The sequence below is a fragment of the Phascolarctos cinereus genome, unplaced genomic scaffold (assembly GCF_003287225.1).
Source record: "Phascolarctos cinereus isolate Bilbo 61053 unplaced genomic scaffold, phaCin_HiC Scaffold_2;HRSCAF=192, whole genome shotgun sequence".
Taxonomy (NCBI): domain Eukaryota; kingdom Metazoa; phylum Chordata; class Mammalia; order Diprotodontia; family Phascolarctidae; genus Phascolarctos; species Phascolarctos cinereus.
The window spans coordinates 192,705,445-192,732,775 of record NW_027555625.1 but is presented as its reverse complement, the minus strand read 5'-3'; the positions used below and the strand labels follow the sequence as shown (position 1 = coordinate 192,732,775).

General features: G+C 43.6%; 2 protein-coding genes across 3 annotated transcripts in view; one reads left to right on the top strand and one right to left on the bottom strand.

Moving 5' to 3' along the window:
- Positions 1-5,575, bottom strand: part of ALLC (allantoicase) — a 42,312-nt gene extending 36,737 nt beyond the window's left edge. Inside the window, exons 1-2 of one of the 2 annotated variants that reach the window (XM_078149753.1) lie at positions 5,486-5,575; positions 5,102-5,196 (exon numbers count right to left, since the gene is read on the bottom strand). In XM_078149753.1, coding sequence (XP_078005879.1) covers positions 5,102-5,191 — 90 coding nt within the window. In that variant the 5' untranslated portion in view covers positions 5,192-5,196; positions 5,486-5,575. Of the gene's footprint in view, positions 1-3,650; positions 3,783-5,101; positions 5,197-5,485 lie in introns of those variants that run through there. The other variant, XM_078149754.1, reaches the window with a different exon arrangement.
- A 14,194-nt stretch (positions 5,576-19,769) lies between these two features.
- On the top strand, positions 19,770-21,851 carry LOC144455837 (uncharacterized). The gene has a single exon (XM_078149752.1). It carries the CDS (start codon positions 20,657-20,659, stop codon positions 21,734-21,736), a length of 1,080 nt encoding a protein of 359 aa, XP_078005878.1. The 5' UTR covers positions 19,770-20,656; the 3' UTR covers positions 21,737-21,851.
- Positions 21,852-27,331: the final 5,480 nt, after the last annotated feature.

The following is a 27,331-nucleotide window of genomic DNA, read 5'->3' as shown; positions in this document are numbered from 1 at the left end:
TTGACTATAGGTTCTCTCCCATCCTTAAAGTGTGTGGGGAAATGGAGAAGTGGGGAACGAAGAGGGTTTTTTTTTTTCAATTGGTCAACAAGCCCTAATTAAGCATCTATTATGTTCCAGGTCCTGTGTCAGACGCTAGGGATAAAAAGACAAAAAAAAAAAAAGACTAGACCCTTCATAAGCCCTCAAAGAGCTTATGTCCTATCAAAAGAGACAAAATAAGTATAAACAAAATACAAAATAAATGCAAGTTGATTAGGGGTATAATTATGTGAATATTATAAAATGTGGCAAATGTTCTTGAAAAGAAAGTGGAAAAACTTTCCTCACTACAACTTTGAAAGCAGAAAGAAATTCAAACCATAATTTCTCTGAGAATTAGAAGCTATTCAGTAAAGAGAGCCATGGAGGCAAAGAATTCTACAACTGGAAGGTGCTTTGTGCCTGTCACGTGGTTCATCTCTGACTTTCTAACTCCATGTGCTGTTGCCAAAGGCAGAGTGATGGCAGGAAAACAAGCCAACTAAACTGTCTTTAACAAGAAGCCCTATAGCTCCTCCTTTTAGTAGCTATTTTATGGTAGAAGTAGAGGTCAGGGTAGCACGGGTAGCCTGACTAAGACAAAAGCATAATTTAGTAAAATTCTCTTATCTAGACCATAAGATGTGCTCAGGGCAAGCAGACAGATTCAGTTTACAAAGTGGAAAGGGCAGACTGGGTCCAGGCCAGATAAGAAGAGTAACTTACAAGCATGGAAAAAGCAATCTATCTGGTAGCTCCTTATTTTAAATAATTATTCTGGCTAAGTAAGTGCTATTATGTTTCTGCCTGCTTAGGAATAGATAACCAGTTGTCAGGGAAACTGTAGAGGGGATCCCTACTCAGATAATTAGATTAGGTGATTCCCAAGATCCCTTGCATCTCTGATAATTCCAGCATTTACACAATGCTAGACAACTGTGGAAATTATTTATACCTCCCCTTTTTACCTCCTCTAAATTTCTGCACTCTAGGGCAAACCTCCAGTTACTCCACCCTAGTGGAGTTTGTATGCATGTAGCTGTGTTGTATGTAGTTTTTCCTTTAAAAAGATTTATTTAGGGGCAGCTAGGTGGTGAAGTGGATAGAGCACTGGCCCTGAATTCAGGAGGACCTGAGTTCAAATCCAGCCTCAGACACATAACACTTACTAGCTGTGTGACCCTGGGCAAGTCACTTAACCCCATTGCCTAGCAAAAACAAACAAACCAAAAAAAAGATTTATTTAAAAAATTCCTAAGACACTAAGTCAATTTGGAATGTAGATTCCAAGCAGAAAGTAACCCAGTTCACACTTAAAAAAAAAACTATCGGAGGTTTCAATATGTGTTCTCAATTTATGGCTCTCAATTTAAAAGAATTAGAGATTCCCTAATTTAACCTTCTCATTTTACGGATAATCAATTATGGTGGTAGATTTCTGTCTTTTACTGCTGACAGAATGGACCAGGGAACTCCAAGAACAATTCATCTACTACCTACATAGACTAAAGATTTGGTAACAGGTGTGCTAGAGGTATAAATACCTAGGCCTCTCTCTGCTCTGGTCCATTAAGCATCATAAGGCTTGATAGCAGAGATGTCGAAATCAGAGAGGATCTCAGGCTGAATACTGGCCATGCTACTTACCTCTGAAACAGCTTCTTCATCTGTAAAATGGGGAAGTAGGTGCTGAACCACATCATCTCATAGGTCCCTTTCAATCCTAAATCCAATTCCAGCTTCTTTTAGGTTTTTTTCTTTTTTACTTTTTTCTTTTGCTTTTATTCCAAGTCTTTAGAACTACTAATAATCACAGAAACTTGATGAGAAGGGAAAGCTTCCATATTTCTTTCCCAGAATTAGAGATAAGGAATGGATAAATATGGCATAAGAGAAGCATGATAATAATAGCTCACATCTCTCTTGTGCTCTAAGATTTATAAAGGTCTTCCTCACAACAAGCCTATGGGGGAGGTAGTAAGATGATGATTATTATTTATTATTATTTTATTATTATTTTTTTTATTATTATTATTCCCATTTTCCTAATGGTGAAACAAAGTGTCAGAGAGGTAAAATGATTTGTCCCATCTCATACAGCTAAAGAAGAGTCAGAAGAGTGTAACCTTCACTCACTCCACCACCACCACCAAGCCTAAGGCTTTTTCTTCAAAATCATTGCTGCTGGGGAAATGAAAGAAAAGAGAGAAAGTCTGAGAGAAAAGGGGGCAGGGGACTAAAAGAAAGGGAGAATAGTGACCTGACAAGGTTAAGCTTGCTAGACTATCCAAACAAATTTCGTACACCTCCGAGAGTAGATAAACTTGGAGAATGATCTGAACCTTGAGATGCTTATCTGAAGCCAACCCAAATTCTGAACCCCTGCAGTTTAGCCAATCAGAGGTAAAAGGCAATTTCTATGCAAGTAGCTTGGAGGTAAAGTGCACCATCCTTATGTTTTGCCATTTCTACAAGCTTTTTTAAGGGTTCCTGGGGAGACTGAGAGTGGAGACAAGGGGTACGGGCTGGTCAGTTAAGGGTGTTGGCAAATGAATAGAAATTAAAGAATTGTACCAAAGACAAAATTCTCCTTTCTTCTCACCACATCTATACAGTACCTCAAACATAGCAGATGCTCAACAAATGATGTTGGATTTGAATTTGCCTTATGTTTAAAGACAACAAAGCCTTCCTAGAGCAAGGTCTCCAATACATTGGGCAGACCCCTTTCAGCTACATTTATGAGGGGCACAGAAAAGAGTGGTACAGGATGAAAAGGTGTGGAAGGGTTACAGTCTGCTCTGCTGGAGGCTATACCCACTTTAATGAAATCAAGATCCATTGAAGTATTACACATAGATTATTATTTTTAAATCATTGTCTCAGTATTGGTATAATTGGTATAATTGCAGTTAGAAGATGTGTGACCTCAGGCAAAGTATTTCCCATCTATGGACCTCAGTTTCCTCATCTGTAAAATAGGCAAGTTGAACTAGATCAAGGTTTCTTAACCAGGAGTCAAAGGACCCCCATGGGATCGATCCATGGAGAGATTTCAGGGGATCACTGAACTTGGAGAAAAAAGAAATACATCTTTATTTTCACTAACTTCTAACTGAAACTTAGTATTATCTTAAATTATGATTTTTTAAACAAGTATTTCCATAACATTATACAATAAAAAGATGACCGTACATGAAATTGTAAATCTACTATGCACAACTTGCTATTCCTTTCAAATATACAACAAAATTATCATGTAAATTTTTTTCCTTTTTTTCTTCCCTCCTCCCCCCACCCCATCCTAGAAGTGGCTACCATTAGACATAAGTAAGGATATATATGTAAGATTATTCTTTACATATTTCTATTTATCAGTTCTTTCTCTAGATGCAGATAGTGTCTTTCTTCATATGTCCTTTATAGTTATTTTGAGGTATTTATAATAGACAAAATAACTTATTCGCTCAAAGTCATCCTTAAAACAATATTGCTATTACTATATTCAATATATTAATTTTTAAAAACTATGTATTTTCTGAGAAGAGAACCATAAGCTTCAGCAGACTGCCAAACAGGTCTATGACACAAAAAAGTTAAGAACCCCGGATAATCTCTAAGGGCCCTACCACTTCTAAATCCTGTGGTCTCATGAAATTCACAGATTTAAAAAGCATGTAGTCCATGATTTCAAGTAAACACTTGTTAAATGTCAATGTGTGCCAGGCAGTTAAGAAGATACCTTCGGAGGTACATTAAATAAGACATTGTCCCTGCTTTCAAAGAGGTTGGAGTCTAGAAGGAGAGACAAAACACACACCAGTAACTATGATGCAAAATAGACAATTATGAGGACGTAACAAATGTACAGATAAGGTACTATGAGGATATAAAGGTATGAAAGACCATTTCTGACTGGTCAATCAGGGAACGTGTCACAAAGAAGGTAGCATGTGAGTTGAACTGGAAAAAACTGCTAAAATTTTGAGCAGAGATTAGGGAATTTAATGAGCAAAGGCAGAGAAACTGGAAAAATCAAGATGTACTTGGTGATGAAGATGAATCCAGGGGGCTTCACTGCATACTGATAAAATACAACAACATACCTAGCTAGAGTCAGTTCACTGTAGGCAACAGATAGGCATTGGACTTGCAGTCATAAAACCTGGGTTCACGTCACAATTCTACTGCTTACTAGCTATCTGATTATGGTCCCTGTCTCATTTCAAATCTTAGTTTCCTCATTTGTAAGACGGGCCTAATAATATTTGATCTACCTACTTCATAGGACTGTTGTTGAAAGGAAAGCTCTTTTTAACCCTTAAACCACAATAGAAATACTAGCTATTATTAGTGACCCTACATAAAATCACATACAGAAGCAAGCAGCAACAGTGTAGTGGATAGAAAGCTAGGAAGATCTCAGTGACAGTCCTACTTCTGACACACATGAGCTATATCACCCTAAGCAAGTCACCTTCCATCTCCTTCCATCTCTCTAAGACTGCAATTTGCAGAGCAATTGCTAATCTGTGTGGATAAATTAGCAGGGTAATCAATCACAGGTGCACACCAAAAACAAAACCAAAAACTTCAATTGAATTCCAATTAATAAATAAAACTATATAGCCTGTTCTTCTATATTAGTAGCACCATGCATAGAATAGGCATCCAAGAGCTTTTATTTTCTTTTATCTATTCTACATAGTCCTTCCCTCTATGTGATACACATTTGGTTTATGCTGGGCTATGCCCAGTCAACTGATATGAGTTAAAAATAAGCATAATTGGGACGGAGGGAAGGGGGTGGCAGAACGTTATCTTTACAGACACTTAACGTTTGTAAAACTTATAAAAATTCGACATGAGTGCTCAGTATTTATCACCCGTTTTAGAAAAGGGGGGGCTTCTTTTGACATCCTTAAAAATAATGGGTTTGTTCACAGGAAATAATAGGCAGACATTTTCTGCAGCCTGATTCTTATGGTTCTAATTATGCCTTTGCATCAGCTCATTTCTGTCATTAGAGTGAGCACATTCAATACTTGATGGTGCTAATAGGACTGCAAATTCCACTTACCTTTCCTCCCACATGTTCAGATGCCAAATCAGTAAGCTGGATGAAGTTTGGAATTTCATCAGTTTTGCCTTCCTTAGGATAATCAGCCATCCTTCCTACAAAAATAACAAAAGCCAGAATGAATAGCCAGGACTACTAGCTCTTGTAATACTGTACAATCAGTGAGTGGATGGATAGGATTTCACCCTCCACATCCTAGCCCATGCAAAAGACCACAGAGGCATAAAACTGGATGGGCAATGGGAAAGTTACATGTAGTGAATCTTCCCTCTGGTTTTAAAAAAATGGGAGAACTGCCCACCCTTTCTGATTTTATTTTTGAAGTGGGGAGACTTCATTTTCCTTTTTTTTTTTAAAGAGAAAAATTGAGAAAAAAAAAGCGACCTTGAGTAAGTTACTTCCCACTCTGGACCTCAGTTTCTTCATCAGTAAGACGATGGAATTTTACTAGATGATCTCTAAGGTCCTGTCCAGTTTAATATTCTATGAACCTTATGCAAAGTTTGGTTTAAACATTACCAGGAAAAGCAATATTGTGGGCTGGCACAAAATGTATGCTTAGGTTTGGTGCAATAAGTGTGCTTAGGTTTTAACAGTAAGAAAATGTTTGGAAAATATCAGATTAGGACCCACAGAAAGCTAGGTTCTCCCAGGTCTGCCTCCTACAGAAGGACAAATATTTACCCTACATTTATTTTTTTTCTTGGATTTTTCTTAAACATTTTAGGGAATGGCATAAATACTTGACCAGAAAATTATGTTCATAAATTAAGCATAATGGAGTGATAAAGTTGGAATGAAACTTCCATTTGGATTCTGGCTTTGCTATTTACTAGCTGTGTTATCGTGAGCAAGTCACTTGGCCTCACTTTGCTTAATTTAGAAAATATAGGGCATAATAGGTACAAGTGCCCTCAAGGCTTATATGCAAATTCAATTAAATTTAACAAGCGTTTACTGAGCACCCATTATGTAGCAGGCACTGAGTTAGGTGCTGGGGATACAAAAATTAAAATGAAACAATCTCTTGTAGGAGTCTCTGTTCTCTTAACCTCTCTCTAAGCCTCAGTTTTATCATCTGTGAAATCAGAGGAATGGAGTTGATCACCTTGATAGTATTTGTAGGCCTAACCCTTTCTTACAAATTATCTCTTATTCTAGATACACACACCCTCTTCTGCCTGTTCCCTTTCTCCCTCCCCATATCCACCTTACCCTTTTCTGGAACAATTCTCCCCACTCATGCCCACTTTGTCTGGAAACTTCCATTCCCGTGGGGCAGCTAGGTGGGGCAGTGGATAGAACACTGTCCCTGAAGTCAGGAGGACCTGAGTTCAAATCTGTCCTAAGACCAAAAACTTGGCACTTACTAGCTGGGCCCTGGGCAAGTCACTTAACCCTAATTGCCAAAAAAAAAAAAAACTTCCATGCCCTCAAAGCAATGAAACTGGCTTCCCTGCAGTTCCTCAGGGAAGACACTCCATCTCCAATTCCAAGCATTTTCACAGGCTGTCCTCCACGCCTGCAAACATTCTCCCTTTTCATCTTCCTCTCCCAGTTTCCCCGATTTCTTTCAAGTTTCAGCTAAAGTCCTACCTTCTGCAACAAACCTTTCCTGGTCCTCCTTAATCTTTGTGCTTTCCCTCTGAGACTACCTCCAATTTATTCTGCCTATATCTTGTTTGTACACAGTTGTTTGCATGTTGTCTATCCTTTTGGACTTTCAACTCCTTGAGGTCAGGAACTATTTTTTGCCTTTCTTTGTATCCCCACAGTGTTTGACACATAGTAGATGCTTAATAAATGCTACCTGATTGGCAGGTGGATGTGAACAGTCACCTGAGGACAATGACAATTTCAAGAATTCTAGAAAGGCACCAATCCTCATCCCAGAAGACAATTTTGACTAAAGAGGTCTTAACAAGGACTTCATGAAGGAAAAAAGGACTTCCAGGAGCAGGAATAGGAAGCACCCCTTCACTACCATTATACTTTTAAATTTGCACCCACTCTCCTCAGGTATCTTGTATGGTAAGGGGAAAGTACATCCCCTACTTTGGGGGAATTGTTTTGAAAAACTGTTCCTATTATCCCTTCTCAGTAAATCCCATTTTAAAAAGTAAATGGAGTTCAATTGGCTGATTGATATTGAGAAGCATACCAGGAGCTATATATACTATTAGAAACCCTTGCCTTTAAGGATTACTCCTAGATCCGAAGAAAGCAGTAGTCAGCCCCTCTCTGGGGACCCCATCTGATAAATGAATCAGTAATTGGAAGACTGAACTCAATGGGAGGGAAAGAGATTAAGCATTAATATAGTACCTACTATGTGTCAGACACTATGCTAAGGACTTTTTAAAAAAACAATAATTATCTTATTTTATCCTCACAACAACCTTGAGAGGTGAGTGCTATTATTATCTCCATTTTACAATTGAGGTTAAGTAAATTGGCCAAGATCATATAGCTAGTAAGCATCTGAGGCTGGATTTGAATGCCTTCCCACTGTTGATTATTTCCAATTTATCCTGTTTGTGCATAGCTATTTGCATGTGGTCTTTTCCATTAAACATTGAGGTCCTTGGGAGCAAACTACCCTTTGCCTATCTTTATATTTCTAGCTACTTAACCACCAGCACCCTAGGAACCCTAGGGTGTCCTCATGCTGAGGAACACCGGTCACAACATATTATCCAGCACTACCCTTCCTTGGGAATCCCAGGCTCCTGGTCTACCTACCCATGCCCCTAATTTCAATCTCTAAATCTTACCTCTCCCTCAAGATATAGATTAATTCAGTTTAACAGCTATAAGCAGCACTGAGCTCTAGTTGAAAGACAGCCCAGCTAGAAGTCAAAAGACTGAGAAGAGAGTTTGAATTCTGGATCCTTTATTTTTTAGCTGTGGAATCCATATGCTGGTCAGCTGCCCTCTCTGGGCCTAGACTTCCTTGTCTTTAAAATGGCAGAGTTCATAGAATCTAAAGTTAAAAGGGCCCTTAAAGATTACAGAGAAAGGTCTACCAGAGGTGGGGAACCTGCATCCTCGAGGCCACGTGCGGCCCTCTATGACCTCAAGTGCGGCCCTTTGACTGAATCCGAACATCACAGAACAATTGGATTCAAAGGGCCGCATGTGGCCTGGAGGCCACAGGTTCCCTAACCCTGTAGCCCCTTCATTTTCGAGATGAGAAAAGAGTCACAAAGATAGAGAGGTAGAGATTTACCCAAGGCCATACATATAACAATTAGTAGAGTTGGAATTCAAACCCTGTGCTATTTCTAGCACGCTATAATTGGACTTCGTGACTACCAAAGTATTTTTCATGTATGTGATTCTGTGATCTTGTCTTCTGGAGATCTTGTGGGCTAAAGGATTATTGAATTAATTCCTAAGACATTATTAATTTAAAAGTCTATCCCATTTTTAAAACTATTTTTTAAAGAGAGAAGGCAATATCTTAACCTAGCATAATGTAATTGGAAAAGTACTGAACTTGGAATCAAAAGATCTGGGTATTAGGTCCCAACTTTGGCATTGAATATCTCTATTTTCGAGATGTTGGGCAAGTCACTTCTTTCTGGCTCTGTTTTCCTCACCTATAATATGAGAGATTTAGACTAGGTGACACAGTGCAAACAGTCTACAATTACTTGAAAACTTCTCCAGTGGTAGAAATTTGAGGTGTCACAGGAGCGGAAAAAGAAGGAAGGGGTCAAGGAGCTTTTGGTGGCCAGAGGGTTAATTTCTGGTGACAGCCACCTCCAACTGGAACACAGTAGTAACACCTCTGGCCTCAAATAACCCATTCCATTCCACAAAGTTCTACAAATCTAAGTATTTCTGAGTAAGGCTCAGGATTCCCAAGTGCACCTCTGAGTCAGATGACAGCGAGTTGGCCGATCCTCAGTAGATTCAGAGGGGCTGTGAGTCTGTGATACAACTGGGACAGAGACCAGACCTAGGGGCAAGCTCTTTATCCCTCATCATACCCTGCCTAGGCTGGCAGAAGGGATTGCTTTCCCTTAGTAAACAAACCAATCCATTACTTTCTGCAAACACCTTTCACCTTAAGGTATTGGATTCTTTCCCTTTCTTAATTTCTTCTCTCCTGTGATTCTGCACAGTTACCCCTTGCTAATATTATTGCAGGCTGCATGCCCTGCATTCGATTTCACCACATTTTCATTAAGTTCTTAGCTTATTGCTGAGCTAATAAATGGTGTCTGGGCAACTTTTGCCTGTGGCCCTGAAAAAAAGTGGGAGGGACTGGGAGGCTGAATTTTAGTCCCAAATCAATTTGATTACTTTCCCCTTCATTGTCAGTCTAGAAGACACACCCCCATGGGGGCAGCTAGGTGGCACAGTGGATAGAGCACTGGACCCGAAGTCAGGAGGACCTGCGTTCAAATCCAGCCTCAGACTAAACACTTGACACTTACTAGCTGTGTTACTCTGGGCAAGTCACTTAATCCCAATTGCCTAAAAAAAAACAAAAACAACAACAACAACAACAACAAAAAGAAAATGAAAATGCATCTCCTTCTGTCTAGCAAGAGGAGATATTAGTCACATCTATATATTCCTTTCCGTTCCCAATGCCACCACCCTAGAATCAGCCCTCTCATCTGGACTATTGAGATAGCCTCTAGCTGATCTACCCACCTTCAGTCTCTTTTTGCTCCAATACACCCTACACACACCGCTCAGATCATGAGCTCATATATTTAGAGCTGAAAAAGATCTTAGAAATTATCTAATCCATCATCATTTGAAAGATAAAGAAATGGTGATCTAGAAATGGAAGCAATTTGCCCAGAGTTACATAAGTAGGGAGTGATAGAGCAGTTGACTGATATTCAAACTCAGGTCTTCTGGCTCCAAACCCAATGCTCCTGCACATTTCTGATTACATTATTCCCTGGCTCAAAAACCTTCACTAGACTCAAATCCAAACTCCTTAGCCTAGAATTCAAGAGCCCACTACCATCTGGCTCTAACCTACTTTCCAGCTTATCACTTACTATTCTCCCTCAAGTACTTAACCTACCTTCCTAGTGAACTGAATTACTGGTTGTTTTCCCAAAGACATTCCAGAATTTCCTGCCCCAGTGCCTTATGCTCATGCAGTTCCATCTATATAGAGTGTCTTCTCCTCTATCTTTGTCTGTTGAAATCCTACCCCTCTTTCAAAGCTCAGTTTAAATGCTTTTCCTCCATGAAAACCTCTACCACTTCTTTCACCTACAAGTGTTATTTCTCTGCTCTAAACACCCACAACAACTTTTTGTGCTACTTCAGCATCTTAGCACAGTGCCTTGTGCTAAGGTACTCGGTAAGTATCTACTTTGTGTAGGTATTCAGTAAGAGCTTTTTGAATTACCACATCCAGCTTCATCTGACCCAGGATCACTCTGGAACTAAAAAGTTTGGATAACCCAGAGGAACAGGAATAGTTCTGTTTAAGCTGGCACCCTGAGACTTCTTTACTACACAGGAAATTTTTATTTAAAAAATATTTTAAAGCACCTTTCCTGTGCTAGACATACAAAGGATACAAAAGACAAAAAATTGTGGGATATGACTCCCTTCCCTCTGATGAAGACTGCAAAGTGGTTTTCTTGTGAAAACTACTATTCTAAAATACTGAAGCTCCCATAAGACTTGGATCTTCTTTCATATAAACCTAAAAACACTACATAAATGTTATTATTACTAGTATTACTATGTCCTCTCTTACATTGCAGTTATTTGTGTTCATCTATGTTGGTTAATTAAAGAATCATCACTGTGTGTGTTACCTGTACCCACCAGTTTCCTCTATACTTGAGTGAGTGGTCTTCATATGTTGCTGCCACTGGGAAAAAACTTACCCCCGGCCACCCTTCTGGTTGAAAGCCTCTCTGAGCTTAGCCATTGATTCTACATAATACCTAGTATTACTTGCTACTTCATTATAGGCACAGGACGGCAGCCTGTTATGGAGTATCAGTGTGATGTGGTAGAAAGATTTGGAGTATAGAGTTCAAAGCTCTGCTACTTGCTGCCTGGGTTACACCAGGAAAAATCACTTCTTTTGGGGCCTCAGTTTCCTCTTCTGTAAAATGAACGAATTTGACTAGGTGATCTTTAATGTCCCTTCCAGTTCTAGAGCCAATAATCTAGACCAGGGCATGCCTCATAAGCCTCGTCCATCTCCCAATGATTCCTCTAAATTCAACCTCTTCAAGAAACTTGAAATTGCACAATTAGCCATTCATTCTTTGGATATTCTAAAGTTTCTCAGCTTTCTTATTAATAGAATGTGCAGCATCTTAAACCAGTTGAAGTCAACGGACCTCATGTTCCAGTTCTAGCCCTTGATACCTTCTAGTTTTATTGTTCAGTCATTTCAGTTGTATCTGACTCTTCGTCACCCCATTTGGGATTTTCTTGGCGGAGATACTGGAGTGATTTGCCATTTCCTTCTCCAGCTCCTTTGAAGGATGAGGAAACTGAAGCAAACAGGCTTAAGTGGCTTGTCCAGGGTCACACAGCAATTAAGTGTCCAAAACCAGATTTGAACTCAGAATCATCTTATTCTCTGAACCTCAGTTTTCTTCTCTCAAAAGTGAGGATCATAATATTTGTAGTACCTATCTATCTACCTCATAAGACTGTTGTGGGGAAAGTGCTTTGTAAATTTTGAGGCTTGCAATTAATATTATCAGCCAAAAACTTTAAGGGCATCGTAATATCTACCCAAGAGCAAGTAATTGGCTAGAGGGTACAAAGAATATCTCAAGGGCTGATATTAGCATCTGCAAGTGTTAAGAGTCCTGAGCTGCGCTCAAGCTGCCTTGACTTGAGGATTTATAAATTAATAAATAGATGCACAGTATCCATGACCCAGAAGCACCTGGCATCAGCTAAGTCTAGAGGTCCTCAAAAGAAGCCCTTTGTAGCTGAAACATCCCCAGGGCTGAAGGGTAAGGGTGAATGGTCATCAGTTAGAAAAGAGGTGGATTGGAAAAATCCTTCTACTTAAGAGACTTAGCAGGGCATTCTCCAGTTCTAAAATAGTGTTAACTATAGATATCATTTTACACTTATCAGATCAGCTAAAAGGATTGAAGGAGGAAGCAACAAATGTTGGAGGGGATGTGGAAAAATTGGGACATTAATTCACTGTTGATGGCACTGTGAACTGATCCGACCATCTTGGAAAGCAATCTGGAATTATGCTCAAAGAGTTATTAAATTGCCTATACCCTTTAACCCAGTAATATCACTACTAGGTCTATTTCCAAAGATGATTAGGGGAAAAAGGAAAAGAACATATATGTTCTAAAATATTGATAGCAGCTTTCTTTGTGGTGGCAAAGAACTGGAAATTGTAGAGATGCCCATCAATCAGGGAATGGCTAAACAAGTTTCGTGGAATATGATCGTGATGCTATAAGAAATGAGGAACTTGTTGATAAACATGGAGAGAAACTTGCACAAAATAATGAGGATCAAAATGAGCAGAATCAAGAGAACATTGTATAGAGAGTAACAGCAATATTGTTTTAAGAACAACTTTGAACCACTAAGTCATTTTGACTATTATAAGTACTTCCTAGGACAGAAGATTTTATCTTTATCCAGAGAAATAACTGATAAATAGAAATATATAGAGAATGATTTTATATATATATATACACACACACACACACACACACACACACATATTTGCTTCTAATGATAGCCATGTCTTTGAGGGTTGGGGGGAGGAAAAGAAGGGGAAAAAATGTACATGTTAACTTTATTATATATTTTTAAAGAATAGCAGGTTATACATAATAGATTTTCAGTTTCATGTGAAATCATCTTTTTATTCTACTATGGTATGGAAATTCTTGTTTTATTTCATAACTTAAAAATAAAATGAAACAAAAATGCTAAATACAAATAATCAAGGAAAATAGAAGAATGAAGATGTTGAGTAGAAAGTAACTCACTTTCTTTTATCCACTAGGTGGCAGCAGCCACCTACTACTGAATTATAAATAAGCCATCAGTAGGTATTGGAACAAACAAGTAGATAATATCTTTCCATCAGACTTTTAGCTCCTGTCTAAACCCTTGCTCAAAATCTACCATTGCCAAGTAGCTTTTTCCACCTAACTGTATCCTAACTACACTGATAAATCTTTTTGGCATCTAGCTTGGTCAGATTGCAGTGAAAGGAAGGAAGGGTAAATAAAAAAATAATGCTTAGTAATTCACCTCCTGTTTCCTGTGGGAACATCCGGTCTCCCCAACTAAAATCACAATATTTTGTGGGCTGCCCATAGAAGAAGGTGAGATCTATCCTTCCCTTCTTAGCTTGAAAAATAGGAACAACAAGTAGAAATAAGTATTAAGGAGGCAGATTTGGCTCCCTGTGTAAGGAAAACCTTCCAAACAATCAGAACTGTGCAGAAATGGAATGGTCTGCCTGAAGGCATGGTGAGTTCCTTGTCACTAGAGGTTTTCAAGTGGACGCTAGGCTCCATTTGTCAGAGATATTATAGGGATCGCGGCTTCACATTTAGTTTGGAATACATGACTTGCAGCATCCCTTGCAACTCTAAAATGCTATGACTTTTATGTCTGATAATCAGTAAATATTCATTAAGTGCTAACGTCAATGTGCCAGCACTACACTAGGCATTGCAGATACAAAGACAAGGTGAAAAACAAGGCTGCCCTCAAATACCTTAGCTTTGGTTGGGGGGATATACTCTGTAAGTAGATACAAAGGACATAAAAGGTAGTTTGAGGGGGGAGTGGGAAGAACTAGCAGCTTTAGGGGTTAGGACAGATCTCATGAAGGCAGTGGCATCTGAACAAACTTTGAAGGAAGCTAAGGATCCTAAGAGTCAGAGTGAGGGGGTAATACATTCCAACGTGAGGGGGAGCCTGTGAAAAGCCACAGAAATGGTAAAAGGAATATCACGTATGCAAGAAGACAAGAAAGCTAGTTTGGCTGGACCATAGAGTGCATAAGGGGAATAATATGTAATGTCTGGAAATATAGGCTGATGCCAGCTGTGATATGCTTTAAATTCCAGAAATGTTTGTATTTGACCTTAGGATAGTAGGGAGCCAGTGAAGCTTACTGAGTAGGGGAGCTATGTGGAGGATGGTTTAAAAAGGGAATGTCTGGAAGATGATCACTTAAGCCATTGCAAAAGTCCAGGTGAGACATGATGCAAATAGCACACCTTTAAAGATACAGTTTTTGCATCCCACCTACCTACAAAATACTCACTGTTGAATGTACAATAGATATTCAAAACATTTTTAATGAAAAACAAAATTATTTCTTCCTATGATTGTTTCCATTTGCTGTAAAGGAAAACAGCAATAATCTTTTCCCTTAGGAGAGTGGTACCCAGTAGATTTTGATCTGAGGCTACTGTTCTAAGGGTACCTAGATCCCCACAATCACTCTGTGAGTATCCTGTCTTATGTCAAAAAGGGAGTCACAGTTTCTAGAGCAAAGAAGTCATAGTCCCAGTAGGAAGGTGACAGTCCCAATGTATTCTGCATTGATCAGGCAACATAGGGAACGGAGTTTAGTTCCGGGAACCACATTTTAGCTAGAGGCATCCATTGGAAGGTGAACAGAATGATGAAGGCCCCTGAAATCTTGCCATGTGAAATTTGGTTGAAGGAAGTGGGGATATTTACCTGGAGAAGAAAAGATTCACAGGGATATGACGGTGATCTTCAAGTATTTGAAGGGCTGTTCAGTGGAAAAGAGACTAGACTTGAGAGGAAGGCAAATGGGACAGAGAAGTCAAGAAGGATGAGGACTGAAAAAAAAAAGGCTATTAGATGTAAGAGGAGTTTGGTGATATTAGAGACAGAAACATCCCAGAGGCCATGAGGACCTAGAACTTATCTGTTGGATGCTTGACCTGGGCAAATCACTTAACCCTTCTATACCTCAGGCAATAGCCTAGGATTTCTCCATTAAGTTTCTATATACCTAGGAGTTATCCCCTTACTGTTTGTATCACTGACCCCAGTGTGCTATGGAAAGAAGTTGAAATGAGATTAAAGAAAACAAGGAATAGTGGACTAGACCAAGTATATACAGAAGAGGTCTGTGCCTGAGGTAATATTGTGAATGTGTTGGAGCAATGTGGCGCAATGGCTAGAGAGTTAAAGACCAGCAGTGTGAGCCTGGACTAGTCACTCAATTTTTAGTGCCCTACCCAGTTCTCCTAAACTCTCTTCTCTAGTTGAAGAGAGAGTTCCAAAGGGCATTTCCAATGCCAAAGAAATTACAGGTCTAACTCCTATCTCTTGTCCCTATTCTATTGAGAAATCAGGTCTTACAATATCAAAGGAGATGAGGCTAAAAATTTCCAAAAAAAAAAAAAAAAGTAAGAGCATCATTGTGTCCTACTGCCATACAAAAAAAAGGGGGGGGGGAGGCAGGAGGCAATCAAGAAAATATCTCTAGTCTGGGCTTGTCTGCTCATACCCAGTTTGCCTATCATGGAGGGGTCTTTGAAAGGCCTTTGGAGCATGTCTAGATTGCCTAACATGGAGGCCTTGCCTCTCCTACCATGAAGGTAGGTATAGCCTCGTTTGATTGGCTGCCCACATCCTTGAAACTGTTGGAACTAAGCCAATGGCCTTCTTTTTCTCCACTTTCTGCTACTTTTCTTTTTTTTTTTTGCCATAATTTTTTTTCTGCTGTACTTTTTTTGGTGGTTGTTGTTACTCTTATCTGTTGTATCCAGAGGGCAAAGATCACCATTCACCTACAGCTTGAGTACCATGAACTAAATAATAATATTATCTCATTTGGTTCTCACAACAATCCTGAGAAACAGTACTATTATTATCCCAGTTTTATAGTTGAGGAAACTGAGGTAATCAAAGGCTAAATGACTTGCTCACTGGCATGTAGTTAGTAAGTAGGTGTCTGAGGCTGGATTTTAATTTAGGTTTTTCTGACTCCTAACTCAGGGCTCTACCTACTGCTTCACCTAATTGACCAATGAGAGGAGAGCTTTCCCTACCTACTCTTCCTATTTCAGCTGGCTCAGAGAAATGGGTCTGGAGGTGTTAATTTCCATTCTGTGTTGTTTGATCTCCTCCACTTCAGCCTGAGGTGATTCCAAGATTGAAGGATGGTGCAGCCAGCCATCTAGGCATGGATGCCCTCAGAAGCCAGGATCCCTGGGGACTTTAGCCCAAGGGTAGGGGGTGGGGAGCACAGGTTGGACTTGGAAATGGGACTATGATCTGTGGGAGGTGAGCTAAACAATGAGCCTAATCCCCTTCTCCTCCAAAGACAATGAGATGATGCAAAGGGGAAGGGGAGGAGGGGGATTCCGTATCCCATATGCTGTGGGAGTAAGTTTGTATATTTATGATTATGCCTTCTAAAGTAAATATTCCTGTGTAAAAAGCTAATCTGATTGTTAGTGGCTAAATGGAACTGAGGTGTAGGGGACTACCCCTACAACTGAGAAAAACCCATGGGCTCGGGCTGGCGCCATTTGCTCCAATCTTCTTAAACACCCAGAGATCCCTGGAGAAAGAATGAAAACCTAACCTAGCTGGCCTTCCAGGTCGTGAGAATCAGCCTGTATTACATATAATCAACTACTGACCCATGTGCCACATTCCATCACTTCAAAGTATTTTAATAAAAATCTATGTACACGTCAAAAGTTGTGAGAAGATAACTGGCAAGCTTTCACAATTTTTATTTTACAGCAGGCCACATCTTTACAGATACACAGCTGACTGAAGAGTACAGAGAATGCAAGATCCCACTATGATGGTTTGTGGATTATAAAAAGGCATTTTATTTGGCACTGCAAAATGTCAACTCAAAGGCTCTCCTCCAAAAGGGGATTTCCCATACAAATGTCAAAATCATACAAAATTCCTTGAAAAATACAACAATAGAGATGACTTTGTTTGACAAGCCTCCAATCATTATTATCAAGAAAGCTTAAAACAGGGAGGTATAAGACATTTGTTGTTGTCAAATCAATAAGCATTTATTAAATGCCTATACTATGCTAAGTGCTGGGAAAACAAAAAAGATAGAAACAGTTCCTACCCTCAAGAAGCTCATGGTCTAATGCAGCAGGCAATATGCAAACTACTATGTAGAAATAAGATATGTACAAAATAAACTAGAGATGACCCCAGGAGAAAGGCACTAGCTAATATTGAGGGAGATGGGGAAAGCCGCCTTGTAGAAGGCAAAATTTTAACTGGGACTTGAAGGAAGCCAGGGACACCAGGAGGTGCAAGTGAGGAGGCAGAAATCTAGGCATAGCCATGTGGCCATGTCCTATACAGGGACCAGATAGACCAGCTGGTGAGATGTTCCAGATGTTCCTTTTTGCATATGACATTGTATACCATGCCAAGGAACATTGAGGACTGCTAAATAAAATCCATAATCATTCATTGATTTTACATGTGATTGGAAAAAAATAAAATAAAATAATTTTTTTAAAAAGATGAGTGGCTTAGTTCTTCTAGGGCAGGGCCTCTTGAGAGTTCAGACTATCTATCCACACAGAGAAAAGTTTCTTGTATGACATACAGTTGGAGGGATAATCTTTAGGTAGGGCAGATCCATCACTGCACATATCTTAAACAGACGCTACAGATGGACAATGAACCTGACCCACAACTGAACAGGAAAAAGAGCAAACTGAATTTCCTTGGGAAACCGTGTAATAATATTAGTGAACTCCAACTGCTCCCTAAAATTAAACCCCATTATATAATACCAAAATTCTTTGGGTGATGCTATAGGGCTAGGATATCGGTCTCTAAAGAATTTAAGTTATACATTGCCCAGAAAAGTAGCATTTCACAGTGGATAGAGAGATGGCCTCAAAACCAGAAAGATCTGAGATCAAATCTTGCTGCCAAAACACCCTAGCTGTATAACTCAGGGTCAGGTAACTCTTGGTACCTCAAGATAGCTCTCTAAGACTATAATTCAGAGAAGATACTTACCTGCATTGGTAAAGGAAGTTCCTCACAAGGAGCTCCCTACGCTGATGAAATCATAGGTCTAATTTTAAAAAAATTGTTCTAAGGTCAAAGACTCAAAATATTAATAATAATAATAATAATAACAACAACAACAAGAATAACTAACATTTATATATCACTTACATGATGCTAAGGGCTTTACAAATACTGTCTCATTTGATGCTCACAACAACCCCAGAAAGGTAGGTGTAATTATTATTGTTGTTATTTTAAAGATGAGGAAACTGAAGTATACACAGATTAAATGACTTGCCCAGGGTCACACAGCTAGTGTCTGAGGCCAGATAAGAATTCAGGTCTTCCTGATTCCAGGCCCAGTGCTCTATCTACTATGCCATTCATAATAAGTAAGGATCAGCTGTACCATAGTATCAACAAGGAATCAGCATAAAAGAAAAGAAAAGAAGGTGGGCAGGTCATAAACATAAAAAAAGTGATAACAAATATTGTCCATGTTTTCTCTACTGGGGCCTACATAATATCAAGAGATTAGAAAAATGCCCTAGCTCATTGGGAGCCTCCATGGAGGATTTATAGGAGGGTATTTACAAGAGAAGGGCAATTAGGTGGCATAGTAGATAGAGTACCAGACCTGAAGTGAAGAAGACTTGTCTTCATGAGTTCAAATCTAGCCTCAGACATTTAACTAGCTAGGTGATCTTGGGTAAATCATTTAATCCTGTTTGCCTCAGTTCTTCACCTGGAGAAGAAAACATTAAATTACTCCAGTATCTTTGCCAAAAAAATCCCAAATGGGGTCACAAAGAATTGGACATGACTGAAAACGACTGAACAGCAACATCTACAAGAGAATTACACTAAGTTGAGAAGGCAGGTGAGTTGTGATCTGCATCTTAAGAAAAAAAAGAAGTACCCATCATGATGAGATCACTGATTCTTGTAGTATAATCATAATTGAGGTAGGAGAGGAAAACCAAATGCATTATACCCCACAGCTCATAGACTAACAGAGCCAAGATCCAAACCTAGTTCTTTTGACTTTGCTGTTCTCTTCTATGTCACAGTCTACCAAATTATAAGACAAGGTGAAGGAGGCAGAAATCATGAGGCAGAAATCATTCCGTGGAGTATGGAAACTACCCGGAGGGCCCAAGGTTTAGGGACAGGTGCAGCCAGGCACAGTAAAAGGTCAGAGCAAGAAAAACAAGGAAGATTTGGAGTGCCAAACAGGATATCTGTGGTCATGCACCTGAGTCCCCACCCCGGACTTATGCAAACAATTCCCAGAAATAGCTGAGCTCATAACAGTTTCTAGGGTGCCCCTCAGCAGTTTCTAGAACCCTCTCGTGACCGGAGTTTTTATTCAAACTAACCAATGATCTTGCTCCTCGCTTCTGTACCCGCGCTTTTTTGCTATAAAATGAGACCAAAGAATCCACCCGGCGCGCCAGTCCCTCTAGGTGACTGAGTCGCCCGAGTACTCGTAAGTTCAATAAACCTCTTGCTATTTGCATCCGGAGTTGTGTTCGCGTTGATCCTGGGAGGGTTTCTCAAGGTCGGTGGACTACCCGAACATTGGGGTCTTTCATTTGGGGGCTCGTCCGGGATCTGAGATTCCCACCCAAGGACCGCCGAACCACCGACGGGAGGTAAGCTGGCCAGCGATCGCTCTATGTTCTCTCTGTGTCTGACTCCGAAAACTCTGACTGTCTATTCGGTGTGCGCGCATTTTTGGTTTCAGTTTATTCCGGGTTAATCGATCTAAGATCGAGGCGTGAGTAGCGGACAGACGTGTTCGGGGGCTCACCGCCCGGCAATCCTGGGAGACGTCCCAGGATCAGGGGAGGACCAGGGACGCCTGGTGGACCCCACGGCAAGGGATAATTCTCTTCTGATCTCACAGTTGCACTGTCTTGAGAGACATACCCTACCTTCTGACTCTTTTTCCTGTCTTTTTAATATACGTCTACGCCGCCATATAATTTTTTTTCCTTTTTATTTCAATAATAATCATTATCTGGGTCGTAATTCCACTCTTCGGGACCCCCAGAATGGGACAGGGTGAGTCGACCCCTCTCTCTCTTACACTAGATCACTGGAAAGACGTGAAGACAAGGGCTCACAATCTTTCCGTGGAGATAAGAAAGGGAAAGTGGCAAACCTTCTGTTCCTCCGAGTGGCCCACGTTCGAAGTGGGATGGCCACCGGAGGGGACTTTTAATCCTTCTATTATTTCTGCAGTCAAAAGGATTGTCTTCCAGGAGACTGGAGGACACCCGGACCAGGTTCCCTACATCATAGTTTGGCAGGACCTCTCCAACAGCCCCCCCCATGGGTGCCACCCTTAGCCAAGATCGCCGTTGCCTCTGGTCAAGATAACGGGCGAAAGTCGGCGGGGGGAGGCCGTCCGCTCCTTCCCGGCTCCCCATCTACCCGGAGACGGACAGCCTGTTCCTCCTCTCAGAACCCCCGCCCTATCCAACGTCCCCTCCACCTCCCCCAGCCCCTCACGCGGCCAGACCAGCGCCAGGCCTAATGGCTGAGGGACTCGGCTCTGAGGGACCGGCCGCTGGAACTAGGAGTCGCCGTCCCCGCAGTCCTACGGGTGACACTGGTCCTGACTCCACTGTGGCCCTGCCCCTCCGGGCCGTGGGACCCCCGGCCGAACCAAACGGCTTAGTCCCCTTGCAATATTGGCCTTTCTCCTCAGCAGATCTCTATAATTGGAAATCTAATCATCCTTCTTTTTCCGAGAATCCTACAGGACTCACGGGACTCCTTGAGTCCCTCATGTTTTCCCACCAGCCTACTTGGGACGATTGCCAGCAGCTCCTGCAAGTCCTCTTTACCACCGAGGAAAGAGAAAGGATTCTTTTGGAGGCTCGCAAGAACGTCCTTGGAGTTAACGGGGCCCCTACACAACTCGAGAACCTCATTAATGAGGCCTTCCCCCTTAATCGACCTCAGTGGGATCACAACACGGCTGAAGGTAGGGAGCGTCTCCTGGTCTACCGCCGGACTCTAGTGGCGGGTCTCAAAGGGGCAGCAAGGCGCCCCACCAATTTGGCCAAGGTAAGAGAAGTCTTGCAGGGACCAACAGAACCCCCGTCCGTTTTTCTAGAACGTCTAATGGAGGCTTATAGGAGATATACCCCATTTGATCCCTCTTCTGAGGGACAAAAGGCGGCGGTGGCCATGTCCTTTATCGGACAGTCTGCCCCGGATATTAAAAAGAAATTACAAAGACTGGAAGGACTCCAGGACCATTCCTTGCAGGATCTCATAAAGGAGGCAGAGAAGGTATATCATAAGAGAGAGACAGAGGAAGAAAAGCAAGAAAGAGAGAAAAAGGAGACAGAGGAAAGAGAGAGACGGCGTGACAGGCGCCAGGAGAAAAACTTGACCAAAATCTTGGCCGCGGTAGTAAGTGAGAAAGGGTCCAGAGGGAGACAGGCAGGGAATCTGAGCAACAGGGCAATGAGGGCACCTAGGGAAGGAAGACCGCCTCTGGACAAAGATCAGTGCGCATACTGTAAAGAAAGGGGCCATTGGGCAAGGGAGTGCCCCCGGAAGAAGAACGCCAGGGAAACCAATGTCCTGACCCTGGGTGACTAGGGGAGTCGGGGTTCGGACCCCCTCCCCGAGCCCAGGGTAACGTTAACTGTGGAGGGGATCCCCACTGAGTTTTTGGTTGATACCGGGGCCGAACATTCAGTATTGACCAAGCCTATGGGAAAGATGGGACCCAAACGGACAGTCGTGGCTGGGGCGACGGGCAGCAAAGTTTACCCTTGGACCACCAAGAGACTTTTGAAAATTGGACAAAAGCAAGTGACCCACTCATTCTTGGTCATACCCGAATGCCCTGCTCCCCTGTTAGGCAGGGACCTCCTCACCAAGCTAAAAGCTCAAATCCAGTTTTCCACAGAGGGCCCACAGGTAACATGGGAAGACCGCCCCGCCATGTGTTTAGTCCTGAACTTGGAGGAGGAATACCGATTACACGAAAAGCCGGTCCCTCCTTCTATCGACCCGTCATGGCTCCAACTCTTTCCCATGGTTTGGGCCGAGAAGGCAGGTATGGGACTGGCCAATCAAGTCCCACCAGTGGTAGTGGAACTGAAGTCAGATGCCTCACCAGTGGCTGTTCGACAGTACCCAATGAGCAAGGAAGCCCGGGAGGGTATCAGGCCCCACATCCAAAGATTCTTGGATTTGGGGATTCTGGTACCTTGCCAGTCGCCCTGGAACACCCCTTTGTTACCTGTAAAAAAACCTGGAACCAATGACTATCGGCCAGTCCAAGATTTGAGGGAGGTCAACAAAAGAGTACAGGACATTCATCCCACAGTCCCGAACCCCTATAACCTACTCAGTTCCCTCCCGCCCAGCCACACCTGGTATTCAGTTTTAGACCTCAAAGATGCTTTCTTTTGCCTCAAGCTACACCCCAACAGCCAGCCATTGTTCGCGTTTGAATGGAGAGATCCAGAAAAAGGCAATACTGGCCAGCTAACCTGGACTCGGCTACCGCAAGGATTCAAGAACTCTCCCACCCTCTTCGATGAGGCCCTCCACCGGGATCTGGCATCCTTCAGGGCTCTCAACCCCCAGGTAGTGATGCTCCAATATGTTGATGACCTCCTGGTAGCGGCCCCAACGTACCGAGACTGCAAAGAAGGGACACGAAGGCTCTTACAGGAACTAAGTAAGTTGGGATACCGAGTGTCGGCCAAAAAGGCCCAGCTTTGCCGGGAGGAAGTTACGTATCTCGGGTATTTGCTAAAAGGGGGGAAGAGATGGCTGACCCCAGCCCGAAAGGCCACTGTAATGAAGATCCCCACCCCTACAACCCCCAGACAAGTCCGTGAGTTTTTGGGCACTGCTGGATTCTGTAGGCTCTGGATCCCTGGTTTCGCTTCCCTGGCTGCACCCCTGTACCCCCTGACGAGAGAAAAGGTTCCCTTTACCTGGACTGAGGCCCACCAGGAAGCCTTTGGCCGTATAAAAGAGGCCCTGCTATCGGCCCCCGCCCTGGCCCTTCCGGACCTCACCAAGCCATTTGCTCTGTACGTGGATGAAAAAGAGGGTGTTGCCCGGGGGGTGCTTACTCAAACCCTAGGACCATGGCGACGCCCGGTAGCTTACCTGTCAAAAAAATTAGATCCGGTGGCCAGTGGGTGGCCAACTTGCCTAAAAGCAATTGCGGCCGTAGCACTCCTTCTCAAGGACGCTGATAAGTTAACCCTAGGACAGAACGTGTTGGTGATTGCACCTCACAACCTGGAAAGTATTGTGAGACAGCCCCCGACCGATGGATGACAAATGCCAGGATGACCCATTACCAAAGTCTGCTGCTGAATGAGAGGGTGTCTTTTGCGCCCCCGGCCATTCTGAATCCTGCCACCCTGCTCCCCGTAGAGTCAGACGACACCCCAATACACATATGCTCAGAAATCCTTGCCGAGGAGACAGGAACCCGACCTGATCTGAGAGATCAGCCGTTGCCCGGGGTACCCGCTTGGTATACGGATGGCAGCAGTTTCATCATGGATGGCAGGCGACAAGCAGGTGCTGCCATTGTGGACAACAAGCGGACGGTGTGGGCGAGCAACCTGCCAGAGGGAACGTCAGCTCAGAAGGCCGAACTAATCGCCTTGACACAAGCATTACGCTTGGCCGAAGGAAAAAGCATCAACATCTACACGGACAGCAGGTACGCTTTTGCCACCGCTCATGTTCACGGGGCTATATACAAACAAAGAGGACTGCTCACTTCCGCTGGAAAAGACATCAAGAACAAAGAGGAGATTTTGGCCCTGCTAGAGGCCATCCATCTCCCTAAGCGAGTCGCTATCATCCATTGCCCCGGCCACCAAAGAGGGACTGACCCTGTGGCTACCGGAAACCGAAAGGCCGATGAGGCCGCGAAACAAGCTGCCCAGTCAACCAGAATACTGACGGAGACCACGAAAAATCAAGAACACTTCGAGCCTACACGGGGGAAGATCAAGCCGAGAGAGCTCACCCCTGACCAGGGAAGGGAATTCATTCAACGGCTGCATCAGCTCACGCACTTAGGGCCAGACAAGCTTCTCCAGCTTGTAGGTCGCACCAGTTTTCACATCCCGAATCTCCAGTCTGTAGTGCGTGAAATCACCAGCAAGTGTCAGGTTTGTGCTGTAACTAACGCAGTCACCACCTACCGAGAGTCTGGAAGGAGGCAAAGGGGAGATCGACCCGGCGTGTATTGGGAAGTAGACTTCACAGAGGTTAAGCCTGGCCGGTATGGTAATAGATATTTGCTAGTGTTTATCGATACATTTTCTGGGTGGGTAGAAGCTTTCCCTACAAAAACAGAGACAGCCCTGACCGTCTGCAAGAAGATACTTGAGGAAATCCTACCTCGTTTCGGGATCCCTAAGGTACTCGGGTCCGACAATGGCCCTGCCTTCGTTGCTCAGGTAAGCCAGGGGTTGGCCACTCAACTGGGGATTAATTGGAAATTACATTGTGCATATAGACCCCAGAGCTCAGGTCAGGTAGAAAGGATGAATAGGACAATTAAAGAGACCTTGACAAAATTGGCCTTAGAGACCGGTGGAAAAGACTGGGTGACCCTCCTCCCTTTGGCGCTACTTAGGGCCCGGAATACCCCTGGCCAGTTTGGCCTGACTCCTTATGAGATTCTTCATGGGGGGCCGCCCCCTGTACTTGCGTCTGGGGAAGTCGTGGGTTCTAATGGTGATTTTTTTCCCGTTCTATTTACCCACTTGAAGGCTTTAGAGGTTGTGAGGACTCAGATCTGGGACCAGATAAAAGAAGCCTACAGGCCTGGTACTGTGGCCATTCCCCACCCGTTCCAGGTCGGTGACCGAGTGCTGGTTAGACGTCATCGGTCCGGCAGCCTTGAGCCTCGGTGGAAAGGCCCATACCTGGTGCTACTGACCACCCCGACCGCGGTGAAGGTTGACGGTATTGCTGCCTGGGTCCATGCTTCTCATCTCAAACCCGCGCCACCTGGGGCACCCGATGAGTCCTGGGAACTGGAAAAGACTGATCATCCTCTTAAGTTGCGTGTTCGGCGGCGCCGAAATGAATCAACAGCATAACAACCCTCACCAACCCATGACTCTCACCTGGCAGGTACTGTCCCAGACGGGAAGTGTCGTTTGGGAAAAGAAAGCAGTCGAGCCACCCTGGACGTGGTGGCCCTCTCTTGAGCCTGATGTGTGCGCGCTGGTAGCCGGTCTCGAGTCCTGGGACATCCCGGAACTCACTGCATCGGCCTCTCAACAGGCCAGGCCCCCTGATTCAAACTATGAACATGCTTATAATCAGATCACTTGGGGAACCCTGGGATGTAGCTATCCCCGGGCCAGAACAAGAATTGCTAGGTCCCAGTTCTACGTGTGCCCCCGGGATGGCCGTTCCCTGTCCGAGGCCCGGAGGTGCGGAGGACTTGAATCTTTGTACTGTAAAGAGTGGGGTTGTGAGACCGCGGGAACCGCCTACTGGCAACCCCGGTCCTCGTGGGACCTTATAACTGTAGGCCAGGGTCACCCTACAGGGACATGCGAGCGCACCGGTTGGTGCAACCCACTCAAGATAGAGTTCACCGAGCCTGGCAAACGGTTCCGAAACTGGCTACAGGGGCGAACCTGGGGTCTAAGGTTCTATGTGACTGGACACCCAGGCGTGCAGTTGACCATACGACTAGTGATCACAAGTCCCCCACCGGTAGTAGTGGGCCCCGATCCTGTCCTCGCAGAACAAGGACCTCCCAGAAAAATTCCCTTCCTCCCCAGAGTGCCGGTTCCTACCCTATCACCCCAGCGTCCCCTATCCCCACGGTACAGGCTAGCCCCCGGCCCCTAGTACTCCATCTCCCACCACGGGCGACCGGCTCTTTGGCCTCGTACAAGGGGCCTTTCTGGCCTTGAATGCCACCAACCCGGAGGCCACGGAGTCTTGCTGGCTCTGTCTAGCCCTCGGCCCTCCTTATTACGAAGGAATCGCAACTCCAGGGCAAGTCACTTATGCCTCCACAGATTCCCAATGTCGCTGGGGAGGAAAAGGGAAGCTCACCCTCACTGAAGTCTCTGGACTCGGGTTATGTATAGGGAAAGTACCTCCTACTCACCAACATCTCTGCAACCTGACTATACCCTTAAACGCCTCACATACTCACAAGTACCTCCTCCCCTCCAACCACAGCTGGTGGGCTTGTAATTCTGGCCTCACCCCCTGCCTCTCTACATCAGTCTTCAACCAGTCTAACGATTTCTGTATCCAGATCCAGCTTGTCCCTCGCATCTACTATCACCCAGACGGTACCTTGCTACAGGCCTATGAGTCCCCCCACCCTAGAAACAAGAGAGAGCCTGTCTCACTCACCCTGGCTGTCCTTCTCGGATTAGGGGTCGCAGCAGGTATAGGTACCGGCTCGACCGCCCTAATAAAAGGGCCATAGACCTCCAACAAGGTTTGACTAGCCTCCAGATTGCCATGGATACAGACCTTAGGGCCCTTCAAGACTCCATAAGTAAACTAGAGGATTCCTTAACCTCCCTGTCTGAAGTAGTGCTCCAGAATAGGAGAGGCCTTGATCTGCTATTTTTGAAGGAAGGGGGCCTTTGTGCAGCCCTAAAAGAGGAATGCTGTTTCTATGTTGACCACTCAGGCGCGGTGCGAGACTCCATGAGGAGACTCAAGGAAAGGTTAGATAAGAGGCAGTTAGAGCACCAAAAGAATTTAAGTTGGTACGAGGGATGGTTCAACCGTTCCCCCTGGCTTACTACTTTACTGTCTGCCCTTGCTGGTCCCCTGCTACTCCTCCTTCTGTTACTCACCCTCGGGCCTTGTGTCATCAATAAGTTAGTGCAATTCATCAATGATAGGGTTAGTGCAGTAAGGATTCTGGTTCTCAGGCACAAGTACCAGACCCTAGACAACGAGGATAACCTTTAATTCTGCTCTATGATTAGAGCTACCCTCAAAGAAAATGGGGGAATGAAGGAGGCAGAAATCATGAGGCAGAAATCATTCCGTGGAGTATGGAAACTACCCGGAGGGCCCAAGGTTTAGGGACAGGTGCAGCCAGGCACAGTAAAAGGTCAGAGCAAGAAAAACAAGGAAGATTTGGAGTGCCAAACAGGATATCTGTGGTCATGCACCTGAGTCCCCACCCCGGACTTATGCAAACAATTC

Bases quoted from the DNA above. Each gene is read 5' to 3' on its own strand.
- LOC144455837 (XM_078149752.1), top strand. From the start codon at position 20,657: ATGGCTGAGGGACTCGGCTCTGAGGGACCGGCCGCTGGAACTAGGAGT.